Genomic DNA, 27,150 nt, shown 5'->3' on the forward strand with positions numbered 1-27,150 from the left:
TCCATAGTATAATTGCATTTATTTAGAAACTCATACCCTATAAGCTTCAAGACCCAGAGAGCCTAGTCTGGCTTTGTCCCTCACTGACGCTGGGAGGCAGTCACTGACTTGCCGGGACGGCAGTTTGCCCATCTGCAAAGTGCTGGCGTTGGGCTGCGTCTTTCCAGTAACTTTCTAGTTATTAACAACAGCCCCAAAACAAGCCTAGGCTATTGACTCATGACTAGGCAAGTCCCTAGTGGCTGGTTGTACTCTGAGTTTATTTCTTTTGTATCTAAAATGAACTGATTCCTTCACGTACACTCTGCATCTCCACTGACAAGATGGTGGACTGAAGAATCTGATAAAATAGAAAAAACGTCACATAAAAGCGAAGCCTCGCTGAAACGGTCGTAAAGAATCAACTGTGGACTCCGAGGCGTCTTCGGGTAAGGCTCCGCTGCTCTGGATCTGCTCCGGGTCCACCCCCCGCGGCGTCTGTCGCGTCACAGTTTTGTCTGTGTCACTCCGTCCTCGGCAGGTTTTGTCCGCTCTGCGGCCAGCGGCACCACCGCCTTCCTGGCCTCCACGTACTCGACGGCCCCGTAGGCGGCCATGGCCACACTCAGGACGCCCAGGAGGACGTAGAGCTTGACGCTGACGCACAGGAATGTGCTGTATCCGAAGGCGATGACGAAGCCCAGGGCCTCCCAGAGGCGGTAGTTGGCGAAGGCGGCCTCCTTGTTCTTCTCAAACAGAACCCCGAAGAGAGCTGCAGGGAGAGGCGGAAACGCGGCTGTGAGACAGCAGACAGCCCTCCCGATTCCTGCAGAAAACGCTGCCGCTTCCCCGAGGCCCAGGTGACCACCCCAGGACCTTCCTCTCTGGAAATCAGAAGGGTTTCATGCTGTGGACGATAACCAGTCCGGTGAGTGGGCCTCTCGCAGAGAAGCACCATCTCCTAGGTGAGAAACAGAGTGGATGAGAGTGACCGCCGGAGGGGACGTGAGCCCAGCCCGTACCTCGCAGGTCAGGAAAGCAAGGCTGAGAGACGGGACCTGAGTGGATGAGGGCGAGGGGCCGCCTCTGCAGGGTCCACGGGTGGACCAGCCGTGTGCTGTCCTGTACCCCTGGTCAACGTGACGAGAAAGGCCCTGCACTCTGGGGTCTCCCTCCCCGAAACCATAGCTCCAGCCTAGTTATGAGAAACATCAGACGAACCTGCATTAAGGGGCGGTCTACACAACCCCTGACCAGTATTCTCCAAAAGACCAAGGTCATCAGAGCAGACAGAGGAACGGGCACAGACCGACTAAGCAGGCGCGCGGCTGCATGTAACGTGGCCGCCTGCCCGGGGTCTCCGAGCACACAGACCAAGCGGTGGAAAAGCTGGGAAAATGGAATAAAATCTGAAGTTCTGTTATTTACCAATGTTAATTCCTTGGTTTTGACGAATGTACCACAGTTTTGTAAGATGTTCGGATTAAGGAAACAGAGTGGACAGTGCGTGGGAATCCTGCACTCTATTGGCAACTTTCCCGTCGATCTAAGCTTATTATAAACAAAAGGAAGAAAAAGCCTGCTCGCCATCCGAGCTGGCCACGGCAGCAGGCGAAAGTGACCAGAGGTGGACTCCTGTCCTCAGAGGCTGGGACGAGGACAAGTCTTGTTTGCTTGGAGACGACAGGATACGTGAACCGGGCATGTAAGAGAGGGCAGATTCTCTGAATGTATCAGCCTGGAAACAGCCCCATTGGTGGCTGATGAGGCAAAAGGGTATTTCAAGGCCAGACATTCTGAGTCGTCTCAGATTCAGGCATTGGCGCGAGTGTTGCCACGGCAACAGTACTGTCAGGGCGGATAAGCAGACAGCAGCGGAGACGAATGGCTCCAGAGGTGGCCCCGCGGGAACCAGACAGCGAGCGAGCGAGCGAGCAGGAGGCAGGATTCTGCCCCAGGAAGGAGGGGCTGGGATGATCCCGCCCAGTTGTAGCAATCAGCTTTTCCATTGAGAAGTGGTGACGGCAAAGGAGGGTTACTCTGTACTGAATTGTATTCCGTCTCCTTAACTAGGAATGTACGTGACTCACGGCTTTTCTTAACAGAGAGACACATTCAGGGAGAATAGCATGAGAAATCCAGCTTGCTGTTGAAACAGCAGAAGTGAGAGAGCTGGTCTTGGTAGGTGGCAAAAGCTACACAAAATGTGCAGTTTTTGAAAACACAGAGATAGTACGGATGGACCGCACTGCAGGCAGGGGAGCCCGCAGGGAGCTCCGTTATTAAAGCAGCCCTCCCGGTCAAGATGGTTAAGAAGGTCCCAAACCAGAGATGGGAAGAACGGTTTACCCTCAAGAACTGACTTTTACTCAAAAAAACTTAATTTGGACAAAAAGAAATAATTCATTTTAAATTGATATTCTTATTCCAGAAGGCCTTAACCCAAGTGTTTCACTGGACTTCATGTAGCTGCCCAACCTGGCAAAGGCTCAGCCTGTCCTTTTCTCGTATATGTGGAAAGGAAGCGAGACTTGGAGCAATTATTCCTATGTCTCAGAGAGAGAGGAAAACCAAACAGGTCTACTTCGAGCCTTTTGAACACCTGGGAATTGTTGTATGCACACGGCTGTGCATCCCAGGCCCTGACCTGACTTCTAAGTGTTCAGTTCAGTTCAGTTCAGTCACTCAGTCGTGTCCGACTCTTCACGACCCCATGAACTGCAGCACGCCAGGCCTCCCTATCCATCACCAACTCCGGAGTCCACCCAAACCCATGTCCATTGAGTCGGTGATGCCATCCAATCATGTCATCCTCTGTCGTCCCCTTCTCCTCCCGCCCTCAATCTTTCCCAGCATCAGGGTCTTTTCATATGAGTCAGCTCTTTGCATCAGGTGGCCAAAGGATTGGAGTTTCAGCTTCAGCATCAGTCCTTCCAGTGAATATTCAGGACTGATCTCCTTTAGGATGGACTGGTTTGGATCTCCTTGTAGTCCAAGGGACTCTCAAGAGTCTTCTCCAACACCACAGTTCAAAAGCATCAATTCTTTGTGTAAACACTTCAAAAAATTCAGCTGAGCTCAAGGAAGTCGGTTAATTAGAGAGCACATCGGCATCAGCACTGGGGTGTAAACAGTGAGAGTCCCTCACCCCTCCACAGGGATGTGGAGGCAGTTTTCTCCTGATGATCACTGAGCAAAGCGCCTAAGAGTCCTGCCGGGGCTGGCGTGACCTCTCACTGGCTTACAGTTTGGACAGCCAAGAAAAGCTAAGGAGGTTTCTCTTTGTCTCCTCTGCCGACTTGGGCGTTTCCTCTGTTGAGTGACAGACCCACCTGCGGCTGATCTGTCACTGCTCCCACCAGCTGCCTTTTGTCCAAACACAACAGTCTGTGGCGCTGAGCCGAGCACACCTCTGTCCCCTGGCTCAGAACTCCAGGAGCGCCTCCTGCGTTGTGGAGGCAGGAGAAAGGCCGTGAAAGCCAAACCCCTTGATTCCAATGGCGTCAGGTTTGCTCGGGGATGTTTCCCCAGCTGTTTCACAGGCCAGCCACGACCCAGATGCTAAGGAGGGGCCATCCTGGAATGCCGAGGCCACGTGTGTGATGTCCCTGGGTGCAGGGGCAGCAGCCAGGGCCCCATCCCCGGAAACGGCGGCTGCTGGCTTGTTTGTGGCTGGGCCTGACCCACTTTCCAGCCCCAGGTGCTTCCCTGGTGAGGGCTGGACAGTAGGTGGTGTTTCCAAGGGAAGAAGCTCCCTTCTGAGCCAGATCCGCCCCTGGGGCCCCAGCTCACCCATTGGCGGCTTGTTGGCTGCAGAGACAGCTCACCTCCTGGGGCCTCGACACTCCCGACCCCAGCCAGGGCCGTCGATGGGTCCTGGGAGACCCTGCCCTCCCGAGTCCCTCGCTGCTTCAGCCCAGACTTCTGCAGGTGCCGCACTTCTGCTGGGTGAGGTGCCATGGGGGTGACGTCACCCGCTGGGCTACATCATGAGTGAATCCTTGCAGGATTAACCTGCAGGCCCGCAGTCAATGCCCTCTGCCACGTTAGGGCGTCCCTGGCTGTGGCTCCTCCAGGAAGCCAGGACTCTCAGGCCTGAACTTAACTCCTTTCTCCAGGGTGATAGTCTTCGTGTCCTTCATGCCGACTGCCTTCCCACACTTTCCAAAGAAAGGGGACCCCTCCCCTCCGGGTCTGGGGGCCCCTCAGTCTCCCTATCCCCACCTGAGCCCCTTGGGTGCCCTCCCTACATCTCAGCTGTGCTCTGCCCCTGTGCCCCTTCTCTCCTCACAGCCCTTCACTCTGCATGGAAAATTAATAATCAGATTTTCTCTTCTTGGGCTCCAAAATCTCTGTGGATGGTGACCGTAGCCATGAAATTAGAAGACGCTTGCTTCTTGGAAGAAAAGCTATGACAAACCTAGACAGCATATTAAAAAGCAGAGCCATCATTTTGCCAACAAATGTCCATCTAATCAAAGCTGTGGTTTTTCCAGTAGTCATGTATGGATGTGAGAGCTGAACCATAAAGAAAGCTGAGCACCGAAGAATTGATGCTTTTGAACTGTGGTGTTAGAGAAGACTCTTGAGAGTCCCTTGGACTGCAAGGAGATCCAGCCAGTCCATCCTAAAGGAGATTAGTCCTGAATATTCATCGGAAGGACTGATGATAAAGCTGAAGCACCAATAATTTGGCCACCTGATGTGAAGAGCCGACTGATTGGAGAAGACCCTGATGCTGGGAAAGATTGAGGGCAGGAGGAGAAGAGGGCAGAAGAGGATGACATGGTTGGATGGCATCACTGACTCAATGGACATGAACTTGGGCAAACTCTGGGAGACGGTGAGGGACAGGGAGGCCTGGTGTGCTGTAGTCCATGGGGTCTCAAAGAGACGGACATGATTGAGTGACTGAACAATAACAACAACATTACCACTATACACGCCCAAGACAACCCTTTTCAGGGGTGGGTCCCCCGATCAGGGTCCTCTGTCCTGTTCAAGCCCAAGCCGAGCCCTTCGGCGGACGCCTCCAACCCTGCTGTCTGTAGGCTTATCGGTGCCTCCAGCCCTGGGGTCCCGATCCCCATCCCGGCCCCGGGACCGCCAAGTCCCGGCCTGTCTTGGCCTCCTTTCCTCCCTGCATCCGACAGCTCCGCCTGTCGGCCTCTTCTCACCACGTCCCTCTGCGCCGCAAGCCCCCTCACGTCCCCACGTTCCTCTGCGTTACGGCAGCAGCTCACCCTGCCCCCGTGCCCAGCTGTAAACCCCTGCTGCTGCTTCCGCGGGTGCTGAGTGAACCCGGCCCCTTCAGCAGGCAGGTCAGCCCCCGGTCGGGCAGCCGCCCCTCTCCCCTTCAGCGCTGCAGCCAGCCTGTCCTCACAGCTCCCCCTAAACACCAAGGCTGAACCCCCAGGTGGCAGTGTTGGCAGCGATGAGGTTGTGGGGGGAGCCCTTTGGGTTAGAGTGCCCTTGTGAAGGGGACCCCCGATTGTCCCCTCACCCCTGCGTCCACCGAGGACTCAGTGAGATGTCTATGAGCCAGGAGGCGGGTCCTCCAGACCCCGGATCCGCGGTGCCTTCATCCCGGACACCCAGGCCCAGAACACTGGGCAGTACATGTCTCCTGTTTACAAGCCCCATCCCCGACTGCAGGGTGCTTTTACCAAGACGGCTCCCTCCCGGACTCCCCCAGGCTTCCTGCTGCCCAGAGGACAATCAGGCTGGACGCGACTGGGGTGTCCCCAGGATGAAGATGCAACTGACCCCTCCCACCCCCTAACTCAGTTCTCCCGGGTCCACCGAGGGGCGTTGTCATGGTAACCTGTAAGCTTTGACTCCGTCCCCCCCCACCCCCCTGCCTCCACTGAGAGTAGACAGAAGCCCTTCTCCCCAGACACATGGGCAGGGCATCACTCTGCCCAGAGGAGCTCTTCCGGGGGGAGCCACGACGGGACGGTCATGTTAGCAAGGACAGCTGCACGCTCGATTGCCTTTTCTCACGGACATCGCAGATCCAAGTCTGCAGGAGGAACTGGGGCCCGCCCTCCGGCCCCTGCTCTGGGACGCGCGTCTCCCCGTCTCCCTCGGGGGCCCTGCGCCCTCTGCGGCCGGCCAATCTGGGGCCACCTGAGCTGGCCGGCCGTGTGCCAGGCACTCACCATTGTTCTGTGTCTGCCAGACCGCGTCGGCCATGCCCCAGAGGCCGGGGAACACGAAGAACACGGGCAGCTGGCTGGGGTGCGGCTTCCACAGCAGGAGGGCGATGATGCAGGCCAGCTGGGTCACGGCCCCTGTGAGCGGGGAGCAGGGGGCTCCTCTCAGACCCTTGGAGCCACAGGCCGAGCCTCCAACCCCCTGCTCCCTAGACTACTGCGGCCCGCTTTCTCGGGTGCCTTTGACGTGACCCATGCAGGCTGCAGGCGGACTGGGGGGCACCCCTGGCAGGTGCGGGAGTCTGCCCGCCTGTGGCCCCCACAGGGGCGAGGAGGGGAGGGCCTTGGGGTGACGCACCTCTGCGTCTTAGATCGAAGTGTCATCTTGCTGGGCAGAGGAGGCCCCAGATTGTGGGGGCTCAGGGTGGGAGAGAGTGGGCTTCTTCATTAGGGGGCACCTGTGCTTCTCCCTGAGTGGGGGGTGTGGGGAGGGGAGGGGAAGAGGGCCCCCTGGCCTGGGAGCGGGGCCTTCCAAGCAGGACGGGGAGGGAGGGGCTGGGCGCGGGGCCTCCTCGCTCCTCCCGGCTTCGTCCTCACGGCCCGAGGCCTCGGCCTCGTGAGTCTGCAGACCCTGTGATGCCCCCCGACCGGGGGACAGAGCAGCCTGTGACCCTCCGGGGCGGCCGAGGAGCACATAGGGCAGGTGTCTCCTGGGTTTCCCAGGGCTGTGTGTCCTTGGGCGAGTTCCTAGGCATCTCTGTTCCTCAGTATAAAGCGAATGACTCGGCCCTCGGCCAGCACTACGTGATGGTCTCCCCTCCCTCTCGCTGCGTCACCACAGACCCTCAGGACTGCCACTGCTGGCTAGCTGTCTCCTTGAACACCCTCACTTCTCACTGTTCACTTTGTCTCTGCCACTTCTTGGTCCCCCAGGGGAGGCAGAAGGAGATGCATGTTTAGATAACCAGCTTCATCCAGCGCGTGAACCAAGATCTCCTCCTTCCGGGAGGCTCCCTGCCTCCCGCCTGACCCCCGCCCCTCCCGCTTTGTGTGCCTCCAGCGACCCCCGGCCTCACCCCAACCCCGGCCTCTTCACAGAGGCTCCAACTGCCCTCAGTGCGGCCGGACCCGCCCCGGGCCGCGCCCAGCACCTGCCTACCCAGAGCGAAGAGCGGGATCCTGCCGGTATACCAGGCCAGCCTCCCGAAGAGCACGGAGCACAGGGCGTCGACGGCCCCGAAGCAGATCATCACGTAGCCCACGAACTGGATCCCCAGGGCGCAGGTGGTGTAGGACTGCGGGAGAGGACAGACGGTCACCCATGCCGGCCTCGCCCCGCTCGGGGGCCCGGCACGGAAGCTGCAGCGTTCTGGGGGCTCATCCGAGTCAGGGAATCCAGGCCGTGCTAAAACGCCATCTGCCGTGTGACCGCTGGCCTGCTGAGCTGGTCTGAAATTTTGTCCAGGCCTTCCGTTTCCAGTGTTGGCGCCTCTTTTGAGTGAGAGCTAACAGGGGCCGGTCTGAACAGACAACCAGCAAGCTTCTCCCCATGTCCCTGCCCTGTAGGTGTAGTGCCCTGTTGCTTGCAGAGTCTGAAGTCTTCTTGCTGGGGCGGGTCGTGCCCCTCCTGCCTGTAGGAAGCTGGCTGAGGACAGACCTGGGGATGAGCAGGGGGCGGTCGGGGGGTTTAGGGCCTTGAAGCTGCCCTGAACGATACCATCATGATGCATTCATGTCATCATGCCTGCGTCCAAACCCTGAGAACACACTCACCAAGAGTGAGCCCCCAAGGAGATGCTAGACGCCGGGTGATGAGAACGTGTCCACGTGGGTGTGCCAGTTGTGACAAATGGACAAATGGGCTGTAGCCAGTGGGGGAGGCCATGGCCAAGTGGGGTCGGGGCAGGTACAGGGAATCTCTGTAATTTCTGCTCAGTTTTGTTGTGAGCCTAAAACTGCTCTAAAATATAAGGTCTTAATAAAAAAGAGGATGGAAGGAACAGGGAGGGAATCTCCGTAGAGATGAGAAGAACAGCAAGACCTCCTGCCCCAGGCCCGGGAAGTGGGGGGGTTGGAGGGGCCCCGGGGGACCAGGGCTCAAGGGCTGCAGCTCTCAGGCCCGCGCCCCGTCTCTGCAGAATCAGGACAGACACATCAGGAGACCGGCCAGGAGGCCCCTGGCTCCCGGATGGTGCGGGCTGTGCCTGAGCCCACAGGCGGTGGTCCGTGACAAGTCCGAGGGGAGTGGCTGCGTCCAGACCCAGAGACTCTGTGTCATCCTCCTTGTTCTTGGAAACTCCAAGTCTCCAGCAGGACAGTCCTCAGAGCAGGGGCCACAAGCAGCCCCAGGCCCCGGACAGGCAGGGCCGCACACCGAGGGGTGTTTGCAGCTTATCTGGAACTCACATGTGTACCTTGCCTCTTCTCCTGCCAGTTTGGCAGCCTGTCCTGAGAGGGAGCTGTGGTGGGGCTGGAGGGGGAGTTCCCTGGATAAAGGTGGTGGTCCTCAGGGGGCGGGCCTCTCGGACACAGGCCGAAGGGTCCGGCCTTGGCCATGGCTGTCTCCAGCCCCCCAATGCCCAGCTCCTATCCCACACTTTCTGGGCAAAAACCTTATCTCTACTGTCCCTGTCTGTGACATCCCTTCCACGGCATCCCACAGGGCTCTCCAGGACAGAACCCACTGGGCAGGGGCTCTGGAGACAGGGGCTCGGGGAGGGACCCTCGATAAAGGTGGCCAGCCAGACATGGGTCTCCACTCCAGCAAAGCCTAAAGAAGGATTCCCCCCACCCTCCACCAGACACAAAGTGGGCAGACAGTGCAGGGGTCAGGTGGGCATCCAGAGAAAGGGCATCTGAGTAGCCAGGGCAACCATGCTGAGCCACCTCCATTTCTAGACTGTAATTCGTTATTCAAAAACTAGGTAAGGGCCCAAGTAGACATTTCTCCAAAAGGACATACAGAGGAGCAAGAGGCATGTGAAAAGATGTTCAACATTGCTAATTACTAGAGAAACGCAAGTCAAAACTACCGTGAGATACTCCCTAACACCAGTCAGAATGGCCGTCATCAAAAAGTACAAACAATAAATGCTGGAGAGGGTGTGGAGAGAAGGGAATCCTTCCACACTGTAAGAGGGAGTATAAATGAGTACAGCTCCTATGCAGAACAGTGTGGAGATTTCTTAAGAAACTAAAAATGGAGCTACCTCATGATCCTGCAATCCCACTCCTGGGCAAATATTCAGAGAAAACCATGGCCCCAAAGGGTACACACATCCTAACGTTCATTGCAGCACTGTTGACAGCAGCCAAGACAGGGGGGCAGCCTAGACGTCCATCCTCGGATGGATGGGCAAAGAAGAGGTGGTACGTCCATGCAATGGAGCATCACTCAACCATAAAAAGGATGAAATAACATCATTTGCAGCAACATGGAGGTGACTAGAGATTATCATACTATGTGAAGTTGGCCAGAGAAAGACAAATATCATATGATAAGTGATACAAATGAACTCATTTACAAAACAGAAACAGACTCAGGGGCTTAGAGAACTAACTTATGGTAACCAGGGGAAGAATGGAGAGAAGGGACAGTTAGGGAGTTTGGGGTGAACTCGTACACTCTGCTATATTTAAAGTGGGTAACCAACGAGGACCTGCTGTATAGCGCAGGGAACTCTGCTCAATATTCTGTAATAACCAGAATGGGAAAAGAGTTTGAGAGAGAATGTATACATATAGATGTATAACTGAACCACTCCGCTCCACACCTGAGAGTAACACAACAGTGAAAATCAACTAGACTTCAGTGTAGAATAAAAATTTTTTAAAGCTAGGTAATAAGGAATTTCAGTGTTATTTGTGGATTTCAGTGTTTTCTCTATTTTCCACTCTAAGACAAGGACACAGGGTGAGATGCAGGCAAATAAGGGTCACTGCGATGACTCCTGAGTGGCTTTGGTCCTTTACCTGGAGACACGTCTCAAGTGAGAGGCGTCCCGGGGAAGGTCCCAGGCCAGGTGAGCTCACGTCCAGCCCCCGGGCAGCTCCCCCAAGGCCAGAAGGACGGAGTGCAGCCCGGGGAGCCCCTCTCTTACCCGCGTGTAGTCGCCCGATAGGAAGGCTTGCTCGAACCCACTGAGCATCGGCAGCAGGATCAGGAGACGCAGGCGTTTGTCTCTGAGCAGCTTAAACGTCGACAGCAAAGTGGCCCAGAAAGGGGGCGCCTGCTTCTCACCCTCGCCTTCCGGCTGAGCATCTTCTACGGGTTCCAGAAACACGGCCGTGAGCAGGACCGCCAGGAAGCCGCACCCTGAAAGGGTGGGGAGGGGACAGGCTGCCGGGCGGGGCTCCAGGGGCCTTGCGCGCGCGCGCGCGCGCGCGCGCACACACACACACACACACACACACACACACAGGGGCTCCCCGCCTTGCCTCCTGGCCTCCAGCCCCGCTGGCTCCCTCTGGGGCTTCTCTGCCTTCAGTGCCTGCTCATCTCTCCTTCTCTGCCTGGTAAACTCCTACTCATCCTTCAAGACCTGGCTTGGGTACCACCTCCCCATCACAGCTGCCCTAGAACCCAGTTTCCCAAGGAGATGTAACCACTTGTCAACTGAGAGCTTTGTTCAAAACGCTCGTCTTCTCAAGTTTGATTAGTTGAACGCACATCCGGCCGCTAAGGTCACTGACAGCCAGGACCTCGTCTGCCTGGTTTCTGGGCCACACTTCTAGTGCTCACTCTGGTTTCCCAGCGTAAAGGGCCCCCTCGGTGCCTCTGATGTGGAAGTGACTTTGAAAGAGACCAGAGTGTTGGTGGCAGCTGATCTCACCATGGAGACAAGCTGACTGTGCACACGGCCTCCCGACCTTTGATTCCCAGTGGCATCTGCACTCAGTCCCATCAAATCTGACTCTTATCAGACTCCTGGTCATTACTGCTAAGTCTCTTCAGTCGTGTCCGACTCTGTGCGACCCCATAGACGGCAGCCCACCAGGCTCCACCGTCCCTGGGATTCTCCAGGCAAGAACACTGGAGTGGGTTGCCATTTCCTTCTCCAGTGCATGAAAGGGAAAAGTGAAAGTGAAGTCGCTCTGTCCTGTCCGACTCTTAGCGACCCCATGGACTGCAGCCTACCAGGCTCCTCCATCCATGGGAGTTTCCAGGCAGGAGTACTGGAGTGGGGTGCCATTGCCTTCTCCACCTGGTCATTAAGAAGGATACAATCCAAGACCTTCACAGATTCCAGAATTGAAGATGATAAAGAATACCCTTAAATTTTCTTCAAACGGACACCAAAAAAAAAAAAAAAACCCACCTAATCTAAAGTTATGCCCAAAGTAGTGGAGTCATTTAGAAATTTTTCATTCAAATAAGTATCTAAGGATAAGAGATCAAACCAGTCAATCCTAAAAGAAATCAACCCTGAATATCCACTGGAAGGACTGATGCTAAAGCTGAAGCTCCAATACTTTGGCCACCTGATGCGAAGAACTGACTCATTGGAAAAGACCCTGATGCTGGGAAAGACTGAAGGCAGGAGGAGAAGGGGACGACAGAGGATGAGATGTTTGGATGGCATCACCGACTCGATGTGCATGAATTTGAGCAAGCTCCAAGAGATGATGAAGGACAGGGGGGCCTGGCGTGCTGCAGTCCACGGGGTCACAAAGAGTTGGACACGACTGAGCGACAGAACAAGGATAAGAGCCATCCCAGGAGCTCACTTCCGTTGGGCGGCCATCTCCTCACAAACTTCCAGTGTTCAGCACCTTCTGCGGCCCTGTGACCAGCAGTGGGAGGTGCAAGCCTTCACAAATACCCAAGGGTGGGCAGTGGGACATGCTCACCCAGCCCCAGCCTCTCAGAAGAAATCATTCAAGTATATGCTTCAGAAAAAGGTGATAAGCCCGAGATTTGGGACTTCCAAATCCAACCAGATGTAGCTGAAATGTGAAGTGTGACATTCCCTCAGTCGTGTCTGACTCTGTGACCCCGGGGACTGTAGCCCGCCAGGCTCCTCTGCCCATGGGATTCTCCAGGCAAGAACACTGGAGTGGGTTGCCATGCCCTCTTCCAGGGGATCTTCCTGACCCACGGATTGAACCTGGGTCTCCCGCATTGCAGGCGGATTCATTGCCATCTGAGCCACCAGGGAAGCCCTACAAGTATCTGATTCACCAAGGCCCTGGGCCACCTCGGTGCCACCCAACGGGGCGGCCACAGCCCTGAGTGGCCACTGAGCACTTGGAACGTGGCTGCTGTGACCTCGGAAGAGTCATCTTGCTTTCATTAATTAGAATTTCAGTAAGCACACGTGATGACCTGGACGGTGCAGACGTGGGGATGGCTCTGTCGTCACGCGAGACCTCCAACAGCAGAGGCTGCTGCCCTGGGTTTCACGTGGGAAAGCCCCGGGCACCACCCAGCTGAACACTTTGTGAGGGGCGTGTGCAGATAAGCGCAGATCATGGGTGCCCTGGGAAGGTGGTCCTTTTGACCCGGGAAAGCGTTCGTCTTGCTTTGCCCAGGATCCTGGAGCCGGGACGTACCCGTGTAGATGCCCATGAGCGTGTAGATGAGCTCCTGGGAGGGCCGCTTTGTGCTGTTGGTGGACGCCACTGCCATCAGGCAGTCGCTGGCCCCGCAGGCCTGCAGCTGCTCCTCTGGGATGGTCCCTGTGGAAGCAGAGAGGCGGACTGAGGATACGGGAGACTTGTGACAGGAGACGGGACATGTGGAAGGAGGTGCCAGGGAAAGTGTGGCCATGCGGAGCGTGAGACCCACCATGGGTCAGGGCCAACCACAGGGGTTGTTCCACCCAGGGTCTCAAACACATCTCTCCTTGGAAACGTCTATATGCTTGATTTTAAGACACTCCGGACCCGTGTGGAATAAATGCTGGCTACTCGTTATATTGCGTTGCTAACTTTATTGAAAGTTTTCCACTTTTCAGAATTACAAATAGAGTATGTTAGACTGGGTGTCAGGCCCACTGGGTTCTGCGACTCATCTGTAAAGAGACCTGTCACTGTGGGCAGGTTCATTCATACCGTCTCTGAATGTTGCTTTCTTAGCCGTAAAAAGAGAAACATGTGAGCGATCAGTGACCCTCAGTGGACCCACATCGGACTCTCTGAAGAAAGGGGACACGTGTCACAGGCAAGGGTCCTCGGTGCTTCGTCGTTCCCATAATACTGATCTCAGCACATGAGATGCCGCAGCATCCCTGTGGCTGGGGAGGTGTCCAGCCCACGAACAAGGTGGCAGCATGGAGGCTGGAGGCATAGGAAGGTGGAAAAGTCTTGCAAGGCTCCCAGCGTGCCTTCCAGCCCTCAAATTCTGTGTCCAGTGACCAGGGAGAGATTAAGCTTACCTGTCTGTACGTCTTTAAAAGTGAACCTGTTCACATCTCCACACCAGTCATGTCAGAGCCTGAACCTTCACCCCAGCTTCTGTTGGTTGATTGCTGGCGGTTCCGGCAATACTGAGTAATGATTGGTGTCTATCAACCCTGCGATTTCCCTCTGTGGATGTACTCAGCAAGAATGACATCGTGAGAGCAAAAAGGGAGGAAAGATTCTTGTTTCCGAAAGCTGGGACTTGAGTGGGTGAGCGATACAGAAGACCAAGGCAGAGAGAGATAGTCCTGATAACAAGAGAGTTAGCACTTCTGCCCCATCAACAAAGCTTCTGGTGAGAACTGAAGACAGGCATTTCCTCTGCCCTTGGCTGAAGTCTTCAGACAGCAAAGTGTGCAGGCGTAAAACACACACACTCTGTAACCCTGTCTGAGCAAGGCCGGGCAGAGAGATAAGTTAAGACACTGGTCATCAAGAGTTCAAATCTGTTGGGGATAGTGGCCTTTTGTGTAATATTGAAAATGCTGGTGAATGGATCGATTAGGTGGAAAATAAATTCATGGAACCCATTCTTAGTCTAGAAGGATAGTAAAGACTCCATGGCTATCTATGGATGTGAGAGTTGGACTAAAGAAAGCTGAGTGCTGAAGAATTGATGCTTTTGAACTGTGGTGTTAGAGAAGACTCTTGAGAGTCCCTTGGACGGCAAAGAGATCCAAATAGTCCATCCTAGAGGAAATCAGCACTGAATATTCATTGGAAGGGCTGATGCTGAAGCTGAAGCTCCAGTACTTTGGCCACCTGATGGGAAGAACTGACTCATTGGAAAAGACCCTGATGCTGGGAAAGATTGAAGGTGGGAGGAGAAGGGGACGACAGAGGATGAGATGATTGGATGGCATCACCGACTCGATGGACATGAGTTTGAGTAAACTCTGAGAGCTGGTGATGGACAGGGAGGCCCGGCATGCTGCAGTCCATGGGGTCACAAAGAGTCAGACACGACTGAGCGACTGAACTGAACTGAACTGAAGGACTCCACGAACTCGCGTTCCACAGGTAGTAACCCTCAGTTTCCCCAGGGCATCCCTCCCTAAGGAGTGGCAGCCAAGGCACCTGGGAGCCAGATGGGCCCTCAGACCCGCCCAGACCGTCCAGGGAGGAGCCAGGGTCCAGGCAGTCTGAGAACCAGGTCTTGGGGCCCCATGTGACCACTACTCATGTCCTGAATGAGGACGTGAGGAGAGGGACCAAGGGCCCTGGGTGGTCCCCACTTCCTATTACCTTGAGTGGGCGTCTGGCCGAACACAAGAGATGAGATCAGGTTGCCCCACACGCCGGACGACTGGAATATGAGAAAGAAGATGCCGAAGTACTGGCTGACCATGTCTTTGCTGACTTGTCCCGTCTTCCGTGCCTGTGAGTTCCCCGCGATGGTGAGGTAGGTGCCCTGTGCAGACCACAGTGCGGCAGCTCCGAGCCCCACGAGGATGGAGGTGGGAATCAACGTGTACCTGAGAGACGAGAGTGGACGTGGGCTGCCTTGGCCCCTTCCTCCCTCCCTCTGTCTGAGGAGGAGGAAGCTCCCGGCCTGGCCCAGGGAATGTCACTGTGTTGTTGGGTTGGCCAGCTTGACCGAGTCAATGTCAGACTCAGATGAATGGGAAAATCAGACACTTTCCTGGTTCAGGATCATTTGCGAGGGTGAAATTTGGTGTCACTGCTGTTTTTGTGCTTGGATGCAGCTGCAGTGAGCTGGGACAACAGATAAGACTGGGCGGGTTCTAGATATTTCTAATGGCAGTAGATTAAACCTGATTTCTTATCTATCCATCCACCCATCTCCCTATCTATTGCTCTCTGCCATGAGGATTCTGTCTGAGAACTCTGGTAACAAGAGAAGGAATAACGTGAAGCCACCCTGATGGCTTCCCTGATGGGTCAGGGGTAAAGACTCCGCCTGCAGTGCAGGAGGTGTGGGTTCAATCCCTGAGTCGGGAAGACCCCCTGGAGCAGGCAATGACAACCCACTGCCGTGTTCTTGCCTGGAGAATCCCACGGACAGAGCCTGGTGGGCTACAGTCCTCGGGGTCTCAAAGAGTCGGACATGACTGAGCAGCACATCAGTACATCCTGGATGACAAGGGGGGTCCCTCCAGGAGACGCTTGAGCCGTATGCCCCTGGGAATAAGGGCCCCAAGGCCATGCCCTCAGAGCTTAGTCCCTGGGTTCCCTGTCCATCGCGGAGCAGGCAGAGCTCAGGTCCAGCCTGGGACACTGGCTCCAGCCCTGCCGCATGCACCCTCTATGATGGGCTGAGTGTGTGAGGTCTGGCCCAGGTCACATTCTGCTGGGTCTCCCTGAAATGCACCCTCCACAGCTTAGGCAGTTTCTCCCATCATTGCTGGGGCCGTGAAAGTGCCCTCCCTGTCCCAGAGCGGGGCCGGGTGCGGGCAGCAGCTGGGAGCGGGCATACCAGCTGGCGTAGAAGTTGCCCAGGGAGAAGGCCACGTAGCAGCACATGGCGAGGACGAGGGTCCACTTGCAGCCGAGCTTCCTGATGAGGACCGGTGGCAGGAACATGGAGGAGAGCAGCATGCCGGCATAGAGCGTGCTGAGCGCCGCCACGCCCAGGCCCGCCTCGCTGTACAGGCTGCTCTGAGGGGACAGGACTGGCTGTCAGAGGCTGGGCCAGGCGCTCGGGGCCACCTCCCACCCCGAGGATGGGGAATGGGAGGGGGGAGAGGGGAGGGCGAGGGGTGGGGGAGGGGGCGAGGAGGATGGGGAATGGGAAGAGGGGGAGGGGAGGGGAAGGGGCAGGGAAGATGGGGAATGGGAGGAGGGGGAGGGGAGGGGAGGGGAGGGGAAGAGAGGGAAGGATGGGGAATGGGAGGAGGGGGAGGGGAGGGAAGGGGAGGGGAGGAGAGGGGAGGATGGGGAATGGGAGGAGGGGGAGGGGAGGGAAGGGGAGGGGAACGGGGCGGGGAGGATGGGGAATGGGAGGAGGGGGAGGGGAGGGGAAGGGGAGGGGGAGGGGAGGGGAGGATGGGGAATGGGAAGAGGGGGAGACAACTGAAGACCCCACCCACCCGCCAGGGCGCTCTGAAGCCCCCGCTGCTCCCTGCAGACTGCACGCCTGCAGGCCGAGCTCTCACTGCAGGACGGGCTCTTTTCCTCCGTGCAGCCACCCCCCCCAACCATCCGCCTCAGTCCAGATGGTGCCCTTTCTTCAAGTGCAGATCAAGGGTCTCCGAGGGTCTTGAGTTCAGGGAGGTTCAGGGAGATTCAGATTTTTCTGAATCTCCCGGAGTGCCTTGCCCCAAATAGGTACTTAATCGTGTTGGCCGATTAACTGACACTGAAAACAAAAACTGGACCCATGTAAATTCTAAAATCTGGTTGGAAGTCAGAAGTCAAATAGTCTGCTCTGAAGTGAGGGTTACCTGGAAATTTCTGCTCGTAACTAGTCTGGAACATGGAGCGAGAGAACGGGCTCAGCCACGGCTCCTCACTTGCTTAATACTCAAGCCTGACGCCTCCTGACTGGTGAGCTTTTCCCTTCGTGTGCTAATGAGAAGCTGGCATCGTGGCTCTGCACCAGAATGTCCTTCTCCCCACAGCCCTGCGGCCAATCAGCAAATATGTCTGTTACTGACCATAGTGCTCCACTGCCCACTGCTGGGAGGGAAGCTGGATCTCAACCTCCAACACAAGAGACAACTTTCAAAAGCAAATGCCTCTTTTTAACATGAGTGACTGTATTCAAAGGCCTGTCTGCAAATGTGAGGAGAACCAACTTGCAAAATACATGCCCAAGAAAAAGCCCATGGGAGTGACCCGCACTCAACAACGAAGATGGTCAAGTCAATCGGTTGATTGATCACAAGCGTGGACCAGTAGTGGCTGATGTGAGGCTTCAGTGATGCTCAAGGAAAGGAGAACACCTGCATGGATATCAGGCCACCGCAGGGGACAGTGAGCCCTGCGGGGCAGACTCGGGGGCCAAGCTCCTAGGAGGACGCGAAGGCCAGGCCTTCTCATGTCAGAAGACTTTCTGGAAGGCGTTAAGACCTGGAGGACGTGAAGGTGACCAGGGAAGCATCAGGAGGTGTAGGTGACGTGGGGGACATTTAGGGGGTGGGTTACAGAGACCCCATCCTGAAAGGAGAGACCCCAGAAGAGTCAGATGCTTCAGCCAGAGCCGCTAAGCTCTCTTCCAAGGAGATGAGGCTGGACGACTAGACCCGCGGGAGACCCAGACCCCGTCCTGGGGACCTGGAGCAGATCCGTAAGCCCGTGGAGAGCCCCAGAAGGGGCTTAAGCAGGAGATGAGCACATATCAATGACTTCACTCACCAAATGGCCATCAAGTGTGCTGAGCGCTGTCTGAGGGAGGGACACAGTGGTGTGGTGTGGGGGTGGGCCCGGCCTCGTGGAATTCACACACAGTGCGGTGTGAACCACAGGGCCCTGGCACACACACACGGGCCGCTTCTGCCAGACGAGGGACCCCGGGTGACGTGCCCACTGCGATCTGAACGATAAACAGGAGGCTGACTGCTCGTGCGGGAGGCAGCGTAGATGTGTGTCTGGGTCCCCGGCACGCACATGACCACATCCAGACTAGGGCTGGGATGCTGGGCATGCTCGTGGCCGCCTTTGCTACCTCTCTGGGGCCCAAGCATGACGCCGAGCAGATGAAAGCAGAAGGAAGTGATGAGGGAGGCAGGTCCCTCCAACGTGGGATTCAGCCCCACTAAGGCCACATCCGTGCTGTCCTTCTGTGCTGTTTCTTAAGCCAGTCCCGGCGGCAAGCATTCAAACACGACACGCTCCGGATCAGTGGGCGAGGAGATATGGCCCAATTAGGGCAGGGACTGAGCGGGGTGAGGGGTAGGTGGGCTCCTCCCATCACAGGTCGGAGGTCTGGTTCTCCAGCATCGCCGGTCTTCTGAGGAGGAGGAGGCCACGTCAGTGACAGCGGGAGCCCGGGGGAAGACGTGGCAGCCGGCGTGGCCTGCCCTCTACCGCACGCTCTCCCCACAGAGGCCGCTCCGACAGGCTCCTGGGGAGGCCCTCAGATCATGTGTATCCTCGAGTCCCATGCTCCCAGCCTGAGAGCTGGGAGTCCGGGCAGATCCTAAGGTGCGGCCCCCTCCCTGCCCCGGCTTCTAAGTCCAGGGGCCAATCTGCTGTCAGATCACAACTGCTTCCTGAGAATTCTGACCCCATCAGCCCACGCCAGGGCCCGAGGAGAGTGGCCTGGCTGACCTCCTCCTGTGCGGACGGTGGCACCAATGTGCCTGCGCTCTCGCTAAGCTCTCCGTCCAGACACACTCACCACATTCAACACAAGCTCAGGGCAGCACAAAAACGCAGGTGCTTCACACACACTGGCCCTTTACAACACCCCAGAGCACTGAGCAGTGTCTACAAAGCCACGGACGATCCTGGCAAGAAAAGGACTGTGCTTCCCCTTCAACTTGACTCTGGGCATCACCCTGGGCTGAAATTTCGTTCTCTGGGAGCTTAGTCAGAAAAGAGACCAGATAGGGGTTCATTGAGGAAACATGAAGTTGGGGTTCAGGGCTCAATTTGAGCTTCCCCATCAACCCACGAGTCCAGAGTTTGCACTGTAACAATGAGAACAGAAGGTTTGAATCTCTGCTCTTGTCCTGAACCTCTGATTCTGAGCCCCTTCCGTGGGCTATTCTGGTTCAATGCCATGCACTCAGTAGGTGCCTACTTGTCCCTGACCGACGGACCTTGCAGGACCACACTACACGTCATTAGAAACCTTACAAGTGCTTCACTAAGGGGCAGGACCAAGGCATGTAGCTGCTGAAGGCGGCTCCAGGGCGTGATGACCGGCTCCTTCCTGCCCAGCCCTGGGGGTTCCTCGAGGCTTCATTCACAGAGAAAGGTCAGACTTAAGGTGGAACAACCCGGGGCAGATCAAGCAGGAATCCATGCTGACCTCTGACGCATTTGCGTTACTGCCCCGACCACAGGTTCACAGGGATTAGTCCTGTGTCTGCTTTCACCCACAAAAGTCAAGGCAGACCTTATCAAACCACTGACCCAAGGCCAGCTCTCCTCATCCAAGGGTCAACAGCCAGCAGCTGTGCAACCCTCTGAACTGGAAGTGCGGGCTGCATGCAGAGCCACCGCCTGTGTAGAGGGTTGGGGAGGGTGACCTGGACAGACAGCCCACATTCCTCACTGTCTGAGGCACAGGTAATCTTGGTGTCCCAAGGCATCCCGAAGGTGCGGTCAGACGGCCGTCGCACACCTACCTGCAGACTCTGCAGCCCTCCGTAGGCAGTGAACAGCAGCAGAAACCCGAAGGAGAGCGTGAGGACGTTCTTCAGGCTTCCTTCCATGGCGCCGACCTCACGCTTCAGGCCCGAGCGGCTCTGCAGTTCCCTGAAAGACACCAGCCCGGCTCAGGGAGGGCAGCCGGTACCCAGGAGTCACATTCTGTCCTGGAGTCCAAGTGAGACGTGTGTTAGTCACCAAGGCTGCTGAGAGTTAATGAACTTGATAACTACCAACACCATGAGGCACCCCGACACTTATTCATTCACCTTTCCTGGACCCCACAGTCATCACTGTCTAACCAGGCAGCACTTGGGACTCTCATCCGCTTGTGTGGATTGGAACTTTTTTCTGATAATTTCCAATAGATATGGTCCTTGTAGGAAAGTGATGATTTCATATTACATGGTATAATTGCCTACATTACATAACTAGATATATGTGTATATCTTAAAGAACAAAGTATACGGGTCAGCTTCAAGATCCATAATTCAACTTCTGAAAAAGAGCTGACATGATTGTAAGACCCAAGGGCCAAAGTATTAGTATGTCAGAGACTAGATGATTTTATAACACTGCAATAAGGTAACAATTTGTATAACACTTTATAGTTTGCAAAGCCTTTTACACACTGTCTTACTTATGGTGCGGTGATAATTATCACCAGATCTTAGACCCATTACCAGACAGGAAGCAGCATCAAAAGACTCTGAGGGGTTTGAATTTCAGATTTAGAGCAGTGCTGTCCCAGAGAACGTTCTGCACCATCCAATACAGTAGCCATTTAAATTTCTATTTTAATCAATTAAAATTAAATGCAACTATGAATGCACTACTTCAGTTCACTAGCCATATTTTGTGTGCTTGAAAGACACATAGTTATTGCAACTGAGGAAGTGAATCCATAGTTGCATTTCATTTTAATTAATTAAAATAGAAATTTAAATGGCTACACGTGGCCAGTGTGATCGTACGGGACAGGGTCAGTCTAGAATTTAAACAGCTCATCTCATCTCTCACAGCCAATAAGCAAACAAAATTGTCTTTCCAATTGTGAGTTCAGTCGTTCTGTTCAATTATTAGTAAAACTTGGAGTTTGAAGATTGTTTCAAAAGCTCTGTGCAGCCAGTTATTTTTATCTAGTTCGGATTAATAAGGCAAACCTTACAGTGTAGGTAATTGTTACCCAGGGTGGTGGCACGGCTCAGGGAAGCAAGCTATACCATATGAATAGTGTAATAAAGTTCTCCTTGCAGCTTAACTCATTCCTATGCAAATAACATTTTGCAGAGAATAACAGTTCTGGGGATTGACTGAACATAAATTATCACACCTACAAAGACATGAGAGCAGCATGGTCTAGGAAAAGGGGTGGTAACCAAGGAGATGAACGAGATCTGAGGATCTAACCCTAATCCTGTAACTTTTTAGCCGGACCATCTCAGATGGATCACTGACTCTTCAAACCTCAGTTTCCTCTTGAAAAAGGAGGGCTGCAAAAGTTCAAGAAGCTAATCACTGGGAAAGCCCTTGGAACAGCCTTGACACTGATCACCAGTGAGTGTTAACTGGCTAAGATGACATGTCAACTTTCAGTGAAGATATCAGCGGGGACAATGTTCCAAGAAATGTCGCACCTATACACAGGTGCCACTACGTATGAGGCAGATAGCTGGTGAGAACCTACTGTACAGCTCAGGGAATGCTACTCAATGCTCTACGGTGACCTAAATTGGAAGGAAATTCCCCAAAGAGGGGCTATATGTATACATATAGCTGATTTTCCAGTAGTCATGTACAGACGTGAGATTTGGACCGTAAAAAAGCTTGAGCGCCAAAGAATTGATGCTTTTGAATTGCGGTGCTGGCAAGAACTCTTGAGAGTCCCTTGGAATGCAAGGAGATCAAACCAGTCAGTCCTAAAGGAAATCAGTTCTGAATATTCATTGGAAGGACTGATGCTGAAACTGAAACTGCAATACTTTGGCCACCTGAGGGGAAGAGCTGACTCATTGGAAAAGACCCTGAGGCTGGGAAAGATTGAAGGCGGGAGGAGAAGGGGCTGACAGAGGATGAGATGGTTGGATGGCATCACCAACTCAGTGAATGTGAGTTTACCCAAACTTTGGAACATAGTGAAGGACAGGGAAGCCTGGCGCGCTGCAGTCCATGAGGTTGCAAAGAGTCGGATACAGCTTGTCAACTAAACAACATGGCTGAATCACTTCACTGTATGGTAGAAACTAACGTAACGCTGTAAGCAACTATACTCCAATAAAAACCTTTTAAAATGTCATACCTAGCATAACATGGACTTTTCACACCAGTCTTATCAGTTATCTGACATCCTTTTTATTATTCAGCAACACTCCAGCTTACTTCAATTCTGATCTGTCTTTACCCATGAAAGACTTATATTTTGATATCAGAAGACCTTCCTAGGGTTTTCTTCTGCTACTTGCTGTTCAAAGTCACCAGAATGACCTTCTGGACTTTCTAACTGGCTCCATGAGCCGCTCCCAGTAGCTACCGATCCAGCCATTTCACACCAAGCAGGTGCTCCCGAGGAGCTGTGAGTCTGTGCAGAGGCACATCGGAGGTCTGCTTCTGGTCTCTTCCACCCTGTCCCTCTAACTGTCCTTGTTCTAATCAGAAATCAATCACTGACATCATTGCTTTATCAGGCTTGCTTTCTCAGTCTCCCTCTTGGTGTTTCCCCTTTGTCTTAAGAGGGATTTTTAAAATGAAACAGACAGTTTGCAATAACCTTGCTCTCTAGCAAGACGAAATGTTTCTTGTTTCCCCTCCAGTTTTATCAGGAAATAATTGACATACATCACTGTGTAAGCTTATGGTGTACAGTTTGGTTTACATCTATTGTGAAATTATGGTCACGATAGGTTCATCTAACACCCATCTTCTCATATGGATACAATAAGAGGAAAAGAGAAAGGGAAAAAAAAAGGTTTCCTCATGATGAGAACTCATAGGATTCATTCTCTTAATAACACTCCTTTGTATCAAATAGCAGTGCAAACTAGAGTCATCATGTACATTACATCACTAGTACTTACTTATCTTGTAAATGGAAGTTTGCACTTTTAGACCACCTTTCTCCAATTCTTCCCCCTCTCCACCCTCTGCCTCTGGTAACCATAGTCTGATCTCTTTTTCATGAGTTTGTTTTTAAATTTTTTTAAAAAAGATTCCCAATATAAGTGAGTTCATACAGTTCTGTCTGACTTCACTTAGTATAATTGAGGGCAAGGTCCATCCACGTCATCACAAATCATAGGATCTCCTTGTTTTTCACGTTGTGTATGATGTTATATTAATTGTATATATATTATATAAATATATATATATATATGTATAGTGTGTTAGTCAATAGTGTGTGTGCGTTAGTCACTCAGTTGTGTCCAACTCTTTGTGACCCCGTGGACTGTAGTCCAGTAGGCTCCTCTGTCCATGGAATTCTCCAGACAAGAATACTGGAGTGGCCGGCCATTTCCTTCTCCATGTATATATATGTACCTGTATATTATATATATCACAACTTCATTCATTTATCTGTTGATAACAATTTATGTTGTTTCCACACCTTGGCTATTGTAAATAATGCTGCTATGAACGTGAGGGTGCAGATATCTTTCTAAGTTAGTGTTTTCATTTTGTTTGTATGAATACCCAGAAGTGGAATCTCTGGACCAAATGACACTTCTGTTCATGATTTTTTGAGAAACCTCGTTCTGTTTTCCACGGTGGCTGCACCAGTTCACAACCAACAGTGCGTGGAGGTTCCCTTTCCCTCATGTTCTCGCCGGCACTTGCCTTCTCGTCTCTTTATGGTGATCGTGGTTCTAACAGGTGTGAGCTGATATCTCTTTGTGGTGAGAGAGTCATTTCCTAGGCAGGTTGATAAGAAGTCCAGGGGTCCCCAAGGAGAGAGGGGATCTGAAATTCTCAAGGAGGAAGAAAGGACAAACTTTTTTTTCCCTCTACATTCCTTAGGATTATATAACAATAATGTATCCTGCTTGAGGAGAGTTTCTGGGAAAAACCTTCTGGCTAATCCTGTTATCTTAAAATGTAAATTATGGGAGTGAGTCTAGTAAGATCTTTAGGACTTCCAGACATTCTTTTGATTCATTGTAATAACTAATTGGAGAGTATGTAACTCCATTGCTAACACTAGCAAGGGGGTACTCTTTCTGCCCCCTTCTGATGTCTGTGTCAGAAGCTTTCTCTATCTCTTTTATACTTTAATGAAACTCTATTACACGGAAGCTCTGAGAGATCAAGCCTCATCTCTGGCCCCAGATTGAATTCTTCTCCTCCAGAGGCCAAGAATCCCGGCCTCTTTCCTCTTTCAGCAACAAACTTTCAGTGGTTTTAATTTGAATTTCCTTAACAACTAGTGATGATGGACACTTTTCATGTACCTGCTGATCTTTCATGTATCTTCTCTGGAGGAATGCTCAGGTCCTTTGCCCATTTTTAAAGTAAGTTCTTTTATTTTTTACTGTTGAGTTTATATGTGTTCTTTATATATTTTGAATATTAGCCTTTTATCAGATATATGATTTGCAAATACGCTTTTCCCGTCATGTAGGTGTCGTTTCAGTTTCTTGATGCTTTCTTTGGCTGTGCAGAAGCTTATTAGATTAATGTCCTCCCACTTGCTTAATCTTTATTTTGTTGCTTGTGCCTTGCTTGGCATATCCAAAAAATCATTGCCAAGATCCACATCTGGGAGAATTTTCACATGTTCTCTTCTAGGAGTTTTGTAGTTTCAGAACTTCCGTTACTTTTTAATCTATCTTGAGTTAATTTTGAGGACTGGTGTAAAACATAGATCCTATTTCATTCTTTTACCTGTGAATATCTAATGATTCCAGCATCATCTATTGAGTATTTTTGGTTCCCTTGTCAAATATTGACCGTGTATGATTTGGTTTATTTCTGGGCTGTCTGTTCTATTGGTCTAATTGTCTGTTATTATGTTGGCTCCACACTATTCTGATGACTACAGCGTTATTGTATAGTTTGAAATCAGGAACTGTGATTTCCCTTGCTTTGTTCTTCTTTCTCAGGATTTCTTAGGCTATTCAGGGCCTTTTGTGGTTCCACATAAATTTTAGAAGTGTTTTTCCTACTTCTGTAAAAAAAAAAATTCATTGGAATCTTGGTAGGGATTGCATTGAATCTATAGGTAGATTTTAATAGTATTGCTATTTTAACAAAATTAATTTTTCTAATCTATGAACACAGAACACCTTTCCATTTATTGGTGTCTTTAATTTCTTTCATTGATGTCTTGTAGTTTTTAGAGTAGAGATCCTTCGCTTTCTTAATAAAATTTGTTTCCAATGATTTTGTTTTTGATGCTATTCTGAGATCATTTTCTTTATTTCTCTTTCAGAAAATTTGTTGTCAGTGTATAGAAACACTACTGATTTTTATATGTTATTCGTTTGTATTCTGCAATTTTACCGAAATCTTAGATTTTTTTGGTTGAGCCTTTGAACTTCCTTTATATAAACTCATGTCATCTGCAAATAAGGACAGTTTTTCTTTCCCCTTTGCAATTCCGATGCCCTCTGTTTCTTTTCCTTGCCTGATTGATCTGCTAGGACTTCCGACACTATGTTGAATAAGATTGGGAAGAGGAGGCTTGCATGTTTTCTGATCTTAGAGGAGAAGTTCTCAACCTTTCACCGTTGAGCATGATGCTCACTGTGAGCCTGGGGACCCAAGCCAGGTCTGAGCGTGCACTGACCTCTCCGGTCTGCAGACAGGGGAAGCCACAGGCTGTGCTCTGTGTCCAAGACCCGCTGCACGTGGGCTGTTGGGTGGGCTCTGTGGCTCCCGTGTGCTCCGGATGGGTCTCTGGTCGCTCGGGCTGGAGCCTGTGTGCAGTGATGTGCAGGCCTCTGAGCCCCTGCCCTGGCTCGGCTGGGAAAGCAGCTCTAAGGCCAGGAAAGCTCTGGGCTCTCTTAACCGAAGCCGACGTGCACCCCAAGCTCTCTGATCAGACAGAGTCACTGGCAAACCATCGGCCCCACCCACCTCTCAGCTCAAGCCCTGCTGGGCCACACAACTTCCAGGAGCCCTTGCCAGTCCTCCAGTCAGACGGGGCTGGGAGGCACCCTGCACATGGGTGGGGTGTGCCCCAGCTCCCTTGCCCGGGTGGGAGGGGAGGGGTTGCTCCTGGCCACCCTCAGTTTCCCAGTCGGCTCTCCACCTGGAGATGCAAGGAGCTGCCATCCGCCTTGGCCCTGAGTTTGTCCCCTGCCCGTGGGCAGCAAAGAACAGGCCACACTGGTCCCCAGCTTCGCTCTGGGGGCGACCCGCTCTGCCTGCCCGCCTCCCGGCTTGAGCGCGGCTGGGCGCACAGCTTGCAGGAGTCCTTGCCAGCCTCCTGGTCACATGGGGCTGGCCAGGTGCCTGCCAGCAGGCGGGGCTGTGACTCAGCTCCTGCCTGGACCTGGGCAAACAACTCTTAGGTCAGCAAAACTCCAGTCTGAGGATCTAAATCAGGCAAATCCACACCCAGCAAAGCGGCGCACACTGCTGGGGCGGGTGGGGGGAGGCTGCCCCCACCCCAGGTCCCCTTTCCCACTCGGGGGTCTGGAGGCTCGAGGGGGCCCCTCCACGTGGTGCGGTGCCGGCGGGGGGAGGGGCAGCACGCGGAGCCTGTGGCCACTCTCTTACCCGGTGCGCGGTCTCCCGGTCCCTGGGGTCAGGGCGCTGTGGCCTCCGCCCAGACTCCCAGGCTTGGCACTGCGCTGTCCCACTCTCCAAGGCGGTCAGTTGCCCTTCTTGTGAGGGGAGCGAAGTCAGGAAGGACCCGTGTCACCATCTTGGTGACATCACTCTCCCAAAATACTTCTTAGAAGAAATGTCCACCACGCAGGCTTCCAAACTGTTACTGTGAGGAGGACAGTAACGCGACACTTTCCTTGCGGTCAGAGGGGACCTGGACTCAGAGGTGTGTCCCTGCTAACTCACACCTGCCTGCACACACGTGGTCGGGCAGGGCAGGGCAATTTCCAGGAACCGAAAGCAAAGCTGTCTCGACCTTTCAGCAGCAAAAGCATTGTGTTGGCAGAACCGTGAACCTGAACCCCAGGCCAGGGCAAACCTCAAGTGGCTAAAGAGATACGATGTAAATGACTCAGAAGATATCAGCAATCATTTCACTCCTCAATGTTAACATCGATACCAGACCACTTGATTAGCTTCCCCAGTGGCTCAGGGGTGAAGCATCTGCCGGCAATGCAGGAGATGCAGGTTCGATCCCTGGGTTGGGAAGATCCCCTGGAGGAGGACATGG

At 53.2% G+C, this 27,150-nt stretch overlaps 1 protein-coding gene across 16 annotated transcripts; it reads right to left on the reverse strand.

Moving 5' to 3' along the window:
- Positions 1 to 2: 2 nt before the first annotated feature.
- On the reverse strand, positions 3 to 26,696 carry UNC93A (unc-93 homolog A). Of its 16 annotated transcripts, none has more exons than XM_081529284.1 (10): positions 26,529 to 26,696; positions 25,594 to 25,723; positions 19,793 to 19,922; positions 15,973 to 16,154; positions 14,781 to 15,010; positions 12,687 to 12,812; positions 10,235 to 10,398; positions 7,294 to 7,429; positions 6,141 to 6,272; positions 3 to 751 (listed from the first exon to the last, which is right to left on the reverse strand). In XM_081529284.1, the coding sequence occupies exons 3-10, from the start codon at positions 19,877 to 19,879 to the stop codon at positions 486 to 488; spliced, it is 1,323 nt and encodes a 440-aa protein (XP_081385410.1). In that variant the 5' UTR covers positions 19,880 to 19,922; positions 25,594 to 25,723; positions 26,529 to 26,696; the 3' UTR covers positions 3 to 485. The 16 variants fall into 16 exon arrangements, with proteins under 16 accessions (XP_081385410.1, XP_081385406.1, XP_081385412.1 ...); XM_081529280.1 differs by having other exon boundaries at positions 10,235 to 10,449; XM_081529286.1 differs by having other exon boundaries at positions 19,793 to 19,981.
- Between the last annotated feature and the right edge of the window lie 454 nt (positions 26,697 to 27,150).

Source organism: Giraffa tippelskirchi, chromosome 9 (assembly GCF_054371585.1).
Source record: "Giraffa tippelskirchi isolate mGirTip1 chromosome 9, T2T-mGirTip1v1.2.pri, whole genome shotgun sequence".
In the NCBI taxonomy this organism is placed as follows: domain Eukaryota; kingdom Metazoa; phylum Chordata; class Mammalia; order Artiodactyla; family Giraffidae; genus Giraffa; species Giraffa tippelskirchi.

Excerpts from the sequence above, each read along its gene's own strand:
- UNC93A (XM_081529279.1), bottom strand. The coding sequence starts at position 19,879 with ATGGAAGGAAGCCTGAAGAACGTCCTCACGCTCTCCTTCGGGTTTCTG. Across the intron at positions 16,155-19,792 it reads GAGGGCTGCAGAGTCTGCAG|AGCAGCCTGTACAGCGAGGC; the intron begins GTAGGTGTGCGA and ends CTGTCCCCTCAG. Across the intron at positions 6,273-7,293 it reads GATCCCGCTCTTCGCTCTGG|GGGCCGTGACCCAGCTGGCC; the intron begins GTAGGCAGGTGC and ends CCCCGCTCACAG.